This window comes from Plecotus auritus (assembly GCF_963455305.1).
Source record: "Plecotus auritus genome assembly, chromosome: 8".
Taxonomy (NCBI): domain Eukaryota; kingdom Metazoa; phylum Chordata; class Mammalia; order Chiroptera; family Vespertilionidae; genus Plecotus; species Plecotus auritus.
Window position 1 is genome coordinate 59,655,699 of NC_137782.1, and position 12,755 is coordinate 59,668,453.

Here is a 12,755-nt window from a genome sequence, read left to right on the forward strand (position 1 = left end):
ACAAAATAAATATCCAGAAATCAGTTGCATTTGTATACACCAATAATGAACTATCAAAAAGGAAAACTGATAAAACAATCTCATTCACAATTGCTTCAAAAAGAATAAAATTCCTAGGAATAAACTTAAACAAGGTTGTAAAAGACCTACACTCATAAAATTATAAGATACTAAAGAAAGACACTGAAGAAGATACAAGTTAAGTGGAAGCATATACCGTGTTCATGGATAGGAAGAATTAACATTATTAAAATGTCCACCCAAAGCAATCTAGATTCAACACAATTCCTATCAAGATAAAAACAGCATATTTCACAGAACTATAACAAATATTCCAAAATAAATAAAATGTATTCCTTCTCTGAAGAAGTATTATACTTCCCTGTCAACCCAGGTACGGCCATGTGACTTGCTTTAGGTGACAAAATTAGAAAGATAAAAGAAGTTCCACATATTTCTTCTGAGCAGAAGTTTTAAAAGCCATCTTTTCATTTGCCCTCTGCACAAGCATACAGAGACTGCTCCAGCATGTTACCAGTAAATCCTGGACTTAGGAAAGATGGAGCAAAGCCCCAGCTGACCCATGATGGCCATACAGTCTGAGCAAAAATTAAACTTTTGCCATAAGCCACTGAGATTTGGGGTCCTTTCTATGCTAATACAAGAAAGAATAGGCAGAATTCAAAAGATGCCATGTTTACATTTCCATCCACTGATTATTCATTTAAATACTAATCTAAAAACTGCTCTGGGGTGGGGGGGCAATGGTAAGATATGTACACATATAATACCTTAATAAAAATTTGGAAAAAAAAACAAAAAACAAAAAAAACTGCTCTGAAAGGATTTTGCAGGTGTAATTAAAACCCCAAGTCGGCTGACCTTAAAATTCAGAGACTATCCAGGCAGTCCTGACCCAAACAGGTAAGCCCTCTTTAACAGAAAGTTTCTCTGGCTGGTAGCAGAAGAGGAATTAGAGAAATTTGAAGAATAAGAAGAACTCAACATGCCATCACTAAATTAAAAAGGGAGGGGGGTCACATAAGAAACGTGGGTGACATTGAGAAGCAGAGAGCAGTCCTTAGTTGAAAGCCAGCAAGAAAATGGGAACCTCAGACCTACAACCGCAAGGCAATAGATTCTGCCAACAACCTGAAGAAACTTGAAGCTGATTCTTCCCCAGAGCCTCCAAATAAGAGCCCAGCCAAGCCTGCCTGGACTTCTGACCTACAGAACTATGAGCTAATAAATGAGTATTGTGTTAAATTGTTAAGTGTATGGTAATTTGTTATGCGGTCATAGAAAATTAATACATAAAGCTTATATATGAGAAACCTGGCCCTAATTTCGTACCCTAGCTATCAGTGCTACTATAATGAATAAAATGTGAATTCACATAATATTGTTCCTAAATGCAAGAGAGGTTTTAATCGTGATGCATTTTCATCATCAAAGATTTATATCAAAATTGCCTGATGCAGTGACAGTGACTGTTTAATAAACCTGAATGCCCTCCCATCTTGAGATCCTTTATTATTTACTAGTGGCCCGGTGCACGAAATTCATGCACGGGGGGTGGGGGGGGGAAGTCCCTCAGCCCAGCCTGCACCCTCTCCAATCTGGGACCCCTCGAAGGATGTCCTACTGCCAGTTTACAGGGATTGGGCCTAAACCGGCAGTCGGACATCTCTCTCGCAATCTGAGACTGCTGGCTCCTAACCACTCACCTGCCTGCCTGCCTGATTGCCCCTAACCACTCTGCCTGCCAGCCTGCTCGCCCCCAAATGCCCCTCCCACCAGCCTGATCACCCCTAACTCCCCCCCCATGCCAGCGTGCTTGCCCCCAACTGCCCCCCCTTGCTGGCCTGCTCACTCCAAACTGCCTCCCCCTCACCGGCCTGATCACCCACAACTGCTGTCCCATCCTGGCCTGATCACCCACAACTGCCCTCCCCTCTTAGCCTCTAACCGCCTCGACCTTGACCCCACCACCATGGCTTTGTCCAGAAGAACGTCAAGAAGGTCTCCTGAAAGGTCTCCCAATCTAATTAGCATATTACCCTTTTATTAGTATAGATTAGGCACACATATAGGGCACTTCATAAGTATATGTAGTATTATATAGGCCCACTCAGAGCTGCAGTAAAAGTTTCTAGAGGATCTATGACTTGCTCTTTTCTATATTCTGCTAAAAGATCTGACTAGATCCTAAAAACACATTAGGCATTGAAAGAAAAAACTGTCCGATTGATATTAAGTATTTATTATATTGTATTAACCTTGATTATCCTCAAATGAGCAAAAGGTTGTGAAGTATACAAAAGGAAGATAGTAAAAGGATGAGGCCACCAAGGCAAAAGGAGCCTTACCTTTACATCTGACATCTGGGCACCAAGGCTGCTAAGTCCCACGATGGAGTAGAAAGCAGATTCTAAACTTGTGAAAGGGTGGTCCAGCGAAGCTTTCAGTCTCTCCACATCATGCTTGGTGAGGTAGTGAGTGGGCGTCAGAGCCTGGGCATTGGCTATGATTGTCAGGGCCAACAGGAAGACAGTGCTTGAACCTTGAGGAAAAATGACTATTAAACACATTCCACCCTATTCCAAAGTCTATACAGTTTCAATGATGATGCCCACCAAGGTCTAGAACCAAATCATGTAAGGAAGGGTGAGGGAACTGGAAGGTTTACACTGGAGAGAAGCCTTGGGGAAGTGGTGGGCACTGTCTTCAACTATCTGAAGGACAGTCCTCCCAGCAGCCTCCATGTGGCTAAAGCACAGGACTCCTATCACACCATTTCCATTTCAAGTACATTAGCAACTCCTACGCCTCTCAGGACAGACACAATCCTGGATCTTCATCATGGCCTTGCCTACCTCTCAACCAGATCTATTCCCTCTATCTGTGACTCTCTAGCCTCCTGTTTCTCCAAGGAGCCATGTTTTTCCCCAACCAGCATTTTTTCATGCTTTTCAAACCTACTTACACTATGATTAATTTTTACATTTAGATTCCAGTTCAAGTATCTTTTCCTTAAGAAACCTCCCAATAGTCTCCATTGGATTAGGTCCCAGGTCAATATTATAAAGTAGTGAAGAATGTGGCCTGTGGAGCCAAGTTTAAATCCTAACTCTGCCATTTATTAGCAATGTGACTATGGCAATTACAATGAGGCCAGCATGTGCCTCATTGTCAAAAGGAATTAATAATAGTACCTACTAGTCAATGTTAAGAGCTTTACATGAGTTAATATTCAAAAATCCTAGAATAGTAAGTGACATTTAACAAGGACTATCTAAATGTTAGCTAAATTGTTATTGTTGCCATATCCACTCATAGCAACCTGTACTTCTATATTTTTCACAACTATAACAGTGTAATGTCTGATGCCTCTGCTAAACTGTAAGCTCCATGAGGACAGACTGTCTTGTTCATCTCAATATTTCCAAGTCTTGCACACTGTGTTGGACAAAGGAACACTGAATTAACACTTGCTAAATAAATGGAAATAAAATTAATCCTCATCTATTATGCCCAGGAAACAGAAGTTATAGGAGTGGTACAGTCTACTTGTCATTAACACACACACACACACACACACACACAAATGGGCTGTGTCATGAACTGTCTGCTATCCAAGTAACAGTGATCACAAGGGTAGCATTAATGGTCCTAAATTCTTTGTCTACAATGTCAAACTTAGTTTGAACTAGAACCCTTTAAGAAAGGAATTATTATATCCATTTTACAAGTAAAAAATTGAGGACCAGAGTAGTTTACACATAGTCAATCTTGGACTCAAACCCAAGTCTAACTGTAGTGTCCATACTGCACTATGTTTTGGAAAATGTTATAGAAAAGATGCTTACCTTGGGGCATGAAGGTTAGTTCTACTTAATTCCTTGTGTGTATTAAATAATCTAGAGTGTAAAAACGCTTAAACACACAAAAAACTAGAGCCCAGCTGGTGTGGCTCAGTGGTATGAATCAGGAGGTCACTGTTCATTTCCTGGTCAGGTCACATGCCTGGGTTTCGGGCTCAATCCCCAGTGTGGGGCATGCAAGAGGTAGCCGATAAATGATTCTCTCTCATCATGGATGCTTCCCCCTCTCCCTCTCCCTTACTCCCTGAAATCAATAAAAATATTTTTTAAATAAAAATTTAAAAAGCTAGAGATATCTATAATGTAGAGTATTCATTAATCAAATATTTACTGAATGCCTACTATGCACCAAGCATTGTTTTGGTGTTAAAGATACAGCAGGAAACAGAGCAAACAAAAGCCTCCAACGTCATAGAGCTTACATTCTAATGGGAAAAGAAAAATATCTCACTAAATAAGATTATTTAGCATTTAAAAAGGTGAAACGTGCTATGGAGAAAAATACAACACAGAAGGGACACCTGAGAAGAACTTCAATTTTAAATATGATAGGCCAAGTAAGAAATAAAAAAAATGTGGTAGACTTGAAGGAAAAGAAGGAGCAAATCATAAAGGTATTTGGAGCGAAACAAGCCCAAGAAGAAAAGCAAGTTCAAAGACCCTGAATCAGGAGTGTATACAGTATTTTTTTACATTAGTAAGGAGAACAGTATGACAAAAGAGGAGTAAGCAAACGGTGGTAAGTAGGGACAAGGTGACAGAGATAGCAGAGGCTAAATCCAGAGGGTCTTACAAGCCACTGCAGGAACTTTGGCTTTTACTGAGCAAGATGGGAGCCACTAGAAAGTTTTGAGCAAAGGAGTGATTTGACTTACATTTTAACAGAATAACTGCGTTGAGAATAAAAAAATACTATACTGAGACTATACAGGTCCAGGGACCTAAAGAGGGACACCAGTTAAGAGACTATTGCCATAATACAAGTAAAAAGATGAGTGACCCAACCCAGGGACAGAAGTAGAGATAGTGAGAAGTGATCTGGCTAAAATTCATAGTTAATGCCAGAATTGCTAATGGATAGAAAGATATGAGAGAATGAGGAGTCAGGATACTAATGCTGAATGAATCCCCAGTGCCTTGTGTACATGCATATACTCAATATATTAAAATCTAGTAAATGACTATGATCTATCCAGTATTTTCCCAGCTAGACTGTAAATCCCCCTAACACAGCATCCGTGTCAGAATCCTAATCTTCCCACCTCCCATTAATGATAACAATAACTTTCTTGGCTAAAATTTGCACACTTAACATGGGTCGGGTATGCCCATACTAAGCTAGGTACTTTGTATGCATTGAGTCACTAAATACTCAACATCCAAAAGAGTGCCCTTTAAAAAACAAGAAACTGAGACTCAGAAGTAGTTACCTGCCCTACCACACACAACTAGCTGAGGATCAAACTGCAGGCAGTTTGAATCCAAAGTTTGTTTTTAACACCTCTTTTACCTTCTTAAATAATGGAGCAGTAAGCCATTGGCATTCTCTCTTCCCTCTCGCCTGTCACGTGGAAATAACAATAGTACACATTTCCCAAGCTGTGGTGGGACATCAGAGTCTATCCTGCAGTGACCACTCGTTAACACTGAGTGCTTACTTAGTGACACATACTGTTCTAAACTATGCACGGAGATTATCTCATTTAATACAGCAATTTAAGAGGCAGACAATGTGTAATATGTTTTACAGATGAGAAACTGAGGTGCAGTGGGGGGTTAAGTAAATTGCGGTGGGGTCACTTAATAAATGCGTAGCGGCCTGCAAGTTTGCACCCGGAAAACCTAACTTCAGAACTCTAAACTCCCAGAGAGGTGATTTGTTTTGCCTCTTTCACTAAAAAGGAAACTATGGCCCAATGGATGATTTGGCCAAAGGCTAGCTCTTAGGCCGCCTGACCCGGGAACCCACGCGAGTCAAATGAATGAGCGAAGCCCAGACCTGCGGTTAATCACGCCCCTCCGTGCCCGGCTGGTCCTCGGGGGTACCCGTAGCTCGGCCCCGCACTCCCTTCCCACCCCCCAACCCCTCCTCAGGTCCCGTGCAGTCCCACCCGCCCGCCTGTCCTCCGTCAGACTCTCGACCCAAGAGAGCCGGAGCCCATGCCCCAGTCCCGCCGAGGAAAGGGACCCCGCCTGGCCGGCTCCCGAGTGGCGAACACTAGCCTCCCGCGGGCGCCGGCCCAGTCGCCAAGGCGTGCGGTCCGCGGGGCCCCGCCATCGAGCCATGAGCAGCACTTTACCCGGCGGCGCCATTCCTCCGAGCAGGTCCCAGAAGGGTCCGCACCGCAGGCTGACTTCCGCTCAGGAAAGTGGCTCCGGGAGCGCGCCGGAGGGGACGCCGGGAACTCGCGGCAGGCTCCGCGTGCTGAGATGGACTCTAGGGACAGGTCAGTCCCCGCCGTCCCGCTGGGCCGGGCTGCTCTCTGTAGCCACAGCCAGAATTCTGGTCCTCGTGCCCAAAGGACCTCGCGGTCCTCGCGTACAGGCCCGCTCCCCCCGGCACTCAGGTCCACTTGGTACCGGCCACCTTGCAACGGTCTTATTCCGGGCGCTACCACGAAGCTATTGGGCAAGGCTTCAGGGCGGGCCCGAGACGGGGCCTCCTCTGATTGGTTGATCGCCTGTCACTCAGTCGTCTCTGCAGCCCGGCCAATTTTAAAGAAATGGGAAGGGTCAGGTGGGGAAGGGCGGTATTCGAGTGTTGTTTATTTTTTTTATTACCCTTTGGTAAATTATGGCAATTTCCTCCAAAGATTGTTTCGGTTGTTAATGACTAACCTATGCGTGACATTTTATCTGATTTGCAAAGCATTTGTCTTGACTCCCGATAATTCAGTGACTCCTCATAATTACGAGGAGCATATTAGCCAACACTACGAAGTAACAAGCTCAAAAATGGGAGTGATCTAAGAACTAATAATAATTAATTCCACTTATTGACAGTTAACAGGATAGCCTGACAGTGTCTCTACGTACACTATTTCGTTTACTCCCTATCACCACTCTGTGAGGTGTATAGTTATTCCATTTTATAGAGAAGGAAACAAAGATTTGAACCCAGGTAGTTTGACTCCGTAATCTGTGTTTTTTAACTATTATGAGCATACGAAGTATGCACAAAACGGTAACTCTTTTTTGTTTTGTTTTGTTAATCCTCACCAGAGGATATTTTTTCCATTGCTTTCCAAAGAGGATGAAAAGGAGGGAGCGGGGAGAGAGAGAGACATCTACCAGTTGCCTCCTGCACATGCAGGGATGGGAAGAGAACCCACAACCCAGGTATGTGCCCTTGACAAGAAACCCACCAGAAACCCTTTGATCTATAACCACTTAGCAACACCGGCCAGGGCACGATATGGTAATTCTTACTATCATTATTAGTGCCCCAGATATTATTACCCCAAATAGTGAGAGTCAGTTCTTGCTATGTCTGGTGCTGTGCTGTTTAGTGTGGTAGATACTAGCTATATGTAAATATTTAAATTTGAATTTAAATTAACCAAAAGTAAAAATTAGTTTGTACTAGCCACATTTTAAGTGCTTAATAGCCACGGGTGGCTAGTAGGTATCATATGGACAGAGCAGAATTATAGAACACTAGAGTCCCAGTGCATGAAAATTCATCCACTCAGGTGAACATCCCCCAAGGGGTCCGGGACTGCACCCTCTCGCAGTCCGGGACCTCTTGGGGGATGTCCACCTGTTGGCTTAGGCCCGCTCCCTGGGATGGCCCAAGCTGGCAGTCAGACATCCCTCTGGCAGCCCAGGAGCCCTTGGGGATGTCCACTTGCCAGCTTAGGCCTTCTCCCCGGAGGGAGCGAGCCTAAGCCGCAGTCAGACATACTTAGTGCTGCCGAGGAGGCGGGAGAGGCTCCCACCACTGCTGCTGCTCTGGCAGCCATCAGCCTGGCTTGTGGCTGAGTGGAGCTACCCCTGTGGGAGCACACTGACCACCAGGGGGCAGCTCCTGAGTTGAGTGTCTGCCCCTGGTGGTCAGGGCACATCATAGCGACTGGTAGTTCACGGTCAATTTGCATATTAGCCTTTTATTATATAGGATTTCTACTATCACAGAAAGTACTATTGGACAGTGCTAATCCAGAATATATAAAGAACTCCTTCAACTCAATAATAAAATAACCAATAGTATGCTGGAGCCATCTCATACTGGTTTGCAAAGTCAATTGTTGAATTTATCAGGAGTTTGCAAATTAGTTGTTAAATACAGCTACTCAGAAAAATTAAATTATACAAACTGATAATGAAATAAAGTATATTGAAAACCAAACTCATCACTTCCTAAGTGTTTCACTACATTTTCCCATGGTCTATGTTTTCATGGTTGCTTATTTCTATTGTATCTGAATAATGGAAATATATGATGGTGTGTGCTACTGCACATTTCTTCCCAAAGTGACATTGGTAGCTTGATTTTGGCCACAATAAGAATATTTGCACCATAGATTCAGCAAATGCTACAAACCAGAGCTTGATTTTATAAACAATAAAAACAAACACAAAACATGGAGCCACATTAAAATAGAGCTGGAGGCTCAGTTGGAGCATCATCCTATATACCAAAAGGTGTCAGATTCAATTCCCGGTCAGGGCACATACCCAGATTTTGGTATCAATACCCAGTCGGCACCAAAAAAACCCCATAAATATGTATGTTTTTTTAAATGGAGCTGAAGCTACCATGCCAGAGGAAAACAGGGCAAAATAACCTTTGACTGGACCTAAGCAACTTTGTTTCCCAAAGAACTGTTTGCAAAAATAGGAAAAAAGCAGTTCTGATGACTACCTGACTAAAAATTTAAAACATAGCCTAGAATTAACATCACTATATTGGTATCTTCACAAATAGAAATGCTTTCCTTCTATTAATGTAATTGTTCCTCTTTTCTTTCTCATAAATACCTATTGCCTTTGTCTCCTAATCAGAACATTATTTGGGCTTCACCTGAATTGATTGCCAAATAGTTATTCTTATTCATCGCAAATAAATGCTTGTTTGCCTCTCACTTTGAAAGGCCTTTTTATTTTTAGGTTATCAATTTATTGCTTTGTTACTGTCTAAACCTAATGGTGGATAAAATGTTAATAGAGATTAAACTTTAAAATGTGTCATGTCTTTATAGACTCTACATTGTGAATAGTACAAAAATTTGAAGAAATATTTTTCTAGTATTGAAAACTATTATCCAATAAACAATATCATAAATAAGTGAATCACATATTAGGTATTTTGTCTATAGAAAAAAAGAAAGGGTAAGGGGGATTGAGGTAGGTGGGGGATATTCTACCTCAGTCTCTCTTTTTTTTTCATTGAATATATTGGGGTGACACTGTTTAATAAAAGTATATAGGTTTCAGGTGTACAATTCTATAATACATCATCTGTATATTGTGTGTTCACCACCCCAAGTCAAGTTTCTTTCCATCACCATTTATCCCCTCTTTACCCTCTTCTACCTCCCCCTAACCCTCTTTCCTTATGGTGAACACCGTACTGTTGTCCGTCTGTTTTTTGTTCTGTTTTGTTTGCTAAATCCCTCTACCGTTTTCACCCAGCCTGGCAAACCCTCTCCCCTCTGACAGCTGTTAGTCTGTTCTCTATGAGTCTGTTTCTGTTTTGTTTGTTAGTTAATTTTGTTCATTACTACCCACATATGAGTGAAATCATATGGTACTTGACTTTCTCTGACTAATTTCCCTTAGCATAATGCTCTTCAGGCCCATCCATGCTGTAGCAAAGGGTAAGATTTCCTTTTTTATGGCGAGTAGCATTTCATTGTCTCGGTTTCTTATCTTTCCATTTACTCCCCATAGGCTGACAATATGCTAAGTGCTGAGGATACAACTATGACCATGTAAACAGGGTTTCTCCTCTCATGGAGTTTATAGTTTAATGGGAGATAGTCAATAAACAACACAAATTAACTTGATAATGGTAGGCAATGATTAAATACTATGAAAATATAAGAAAATAACTGTCGGACTGGGGTGGGGAGAGGCTGGTTAACCTAGATTGGTGATCAATAAACGCCTCTGAAAAGTGACATTTAAGCTTGAGTGATGAGACAGATGCAGTCTTGAAAAACTAATTTTTTTAATCCCCTCTTTATTCCTAGGATCTGTAGTTGGGAAGTAGTGATCCCTTATGCTTCCGATAGTGATTCAGGAAGTGTGGATTTGCAGCTGAGCAACTTAGAGGATATTATAAAGGGCCCAAGTAGACTTGAATTTACAGGTAAATGGGGGAAAGAATGAGGTGGAGGGGCATCACTTTTCAAGTCAAGTGGCTGAGTAACCAGCCCTTGACTAGACTTCGACAATGAATTTGGTCCCTGACTTTAAGACCTTGGAATATGATTGGAAAAATGAGGTAAGATACATTATTTTAGACATACAGGACACTAACTTCGTCCTGAGACAAATAATTCTGCCTATTTGCACAGAGTCTACATGCTAGAAGGATTCTGAGAAGAGAAAGGTAGGTATGGGTGGAATTTGGATTGGGCTACAAAATAACTATCATTTATTCTATAAATATTTATTAAGTATCAGTTGCTGAACATGCTTCAGTGAACAAAACTAACATGGTCCCTGCCCTCACAGAATTTACGTCATAGTGCTGAGAAGAACCAAAATTAGTCAAGAGACAGTAAATAAAGTAATTACAGTTGTAGTAAACACTATGAAAGAAACAAGAACTGAGACAAAAAAAAAATAAGGGGATGGGAACCTACTTTAAATCGTGTTTGTCAGAGAGAACCTGTCTGAGACACTGCTGTTTAAACCTAAAGAGGGTCTCAAAGACATGAAAGAGCTACCCAGGTGAGAAGTAGAGGGAAGAGCATTCCAAATAGGTGGAGCAGTATTTGCATGAGACAGGAAAGACTATGGTATGTTTGAGGAACTACATTCATTTATTTTACATTCATTTAGTAAATATTTATTGAAGCCCTGCTATACTCTAAACCAGCCGTGGGCAAACTATGGCCCGCGGGCCAGATCCGGCTGTTCTATCCGGTTCTCTTGCTCTCCCCTCCGCTCCTTTACTTTGAATTTATATTAGTTCACACAAACACTCCATCCATGCTTTTGTTCCGGCCCTCCGGTCCAGTTTAAGAACCCATTGTGGCCCTCGAGTCAAAAAGTTTGCCCACCCCTGCTCTAAACACTGATCTAGCTGCTGGAGATATAGCAGTGAACAGAACAAATACAGTATACTCATAGAGAAACAAAGAATTGGAACTCAGTATAATGTGTGATGAGGGATGGAGGTGGGGGTAAGGAGCAAATATAGAGAGGTTTATTAGCAGCTAGTAGGATACTTAGCCAGAATGAGCAGAGGGGGTTCAGGAAAGGTATCCCGGCACTGAGCCCTGAAGGATGACTAGGAGTCAGATATGCAACGGGAGATAAGGGAAAGTGGGAGAGAAGAAGGGGAAACATACAAGCAGAAGAAAAGCCTTTGCGAAAATAGCAGGTGAACAAGAACATGGCTTCTACTGGATAACAAAGACGTGGCAGGGAGTGGGAGGAATTTGCAGAAGAGGCTATAATTCAGGAGACCAAAAGGAGTATAAAAATTGAGTGGTAGAACCCTCAGATGATAGGTGTGTTAAGGGGGAAGTAGCCTGTTTGTCCAATAGGAACAGGGATTTGGTATTGAAAAATAGAGAAGGTAAAAGATGTAAACCTACATGATGCCACCATAATTATTGTCACTCAGTGAGCAAAGGAATAAGATTTGCCAACTTAGGTGCTAGTTCTGTATCATCCAAATGAGGTAGGTTTTATTTTGATCCCCATTTTGGAAATGAAGAAATAGGCCCAGAGAAAGTAAGGCCTCACAGGGTCAGAATGCTAGAAAAAAGCAGAGTAAGGATTCCCTACTCTGGAGCCTGTGCTTTTAACGTATATCTCAGGTCAGGAAGGAAATACCTCAAGCACTTACTACAACCTGTTCAAGCAGGAAGAAAACAGCAAGGGGCTGCTACTATACTTTAAGCTCTGAATTTGAATAATATCTACTTTTTAAGTGCTTACTGTGGGCCACATACTGGGATAAGTCTTGTATGTATTTCCTCACTTAATCCTCATAATGGTCCTGTTTTACAAGTGAGGAAACTAAGGTTTCAACAGACAGACTAACTTGATAAAAGTCATAGAACTAGAGGAGGAACCAAGATGGCAGCATAGGTAAACGCCTGTACTTGCTGCCTCCCACAACCAAATCAAAATTACAACTAAAATACAGAACAACTATCATCCAGAACCGCGGGAAAGCTGGCTGAGTGGAAGTACTACAACTGGAGAGATAAAGAAGAAAGCATTTAGAGACTGGTAGGAGGTGCGGAGGCGTGAAATGGGCTGGTCCAGCACCCAGGTGTGCCGCTCTTTTAATCAGGAGGAAGATCACCTGTTTGGAGTCTGCCCGGAAAAGCAAGGAGTCCCAGCCCCACACCAGACCCCCAGCCCAGGGTCCCAGAGCTGGGGAAATAGGTTTCTACAGGCAGTAAGAACTACGGACTGTAAAAACAAGTGCGGATTGGGGCTGAATGACACAGGCTGCTGGAGACCCAGCTACTCCTCTTAAAAGGCCAGCACCATGAACTGAATTTACAAACTCCCGCTTGCTCTGAGTTCCAGTGCCGGGAGAGGCTCTGGGGGACCCAGACACATACGGGGAGAAACTGGACTGTCTGGCATCAGGGCAGAAATGCAGGGGCGGCTTTCTTCCAGACGGAGGTGCTCCCAGCAGTCATTGTTCCCTTGCTGGGGCCTCCTTGGTGCAGGCTG

General features: G+C 42.5%; 1 protein-coding gene across 2 annotated transcripts in view; it reads right to left on the bottom strand.

Annotated features, from left to right (window-relative positions):
• Positions 1–6,500, bottom strand: part of RPN2 (ribophorin II) — a 61,431-nt gene extending 54,931 nt beyond the window's left edge. Inside the window, exons 1-2 of one of the 2 annotated variants that reach the window (XM_080685804.1) lie at positions 6,185–6,494; positions 2,370–2,563 (exon numbers count right to left, since the gene is read on the bottom strand). In XM_080685804.1, coding sequence (XP_080541930.1) covers positions 2,370–2,563; positions 6,185–6,197 — 207 coding nt within the window. In that variant the 5' untranslated portion in view covers positions 6,198–6,494. Of the gene's footprint in view, positions 1–2,369; positions 2,564–6,184 lie in introns of both variants that reach the window. The other variant, XM_080685803.1, reaches the window with a different exon arrangement.
• Between the last annotated feature and the right edge of the window lie 6,255 nt (positions 6,501–12,755).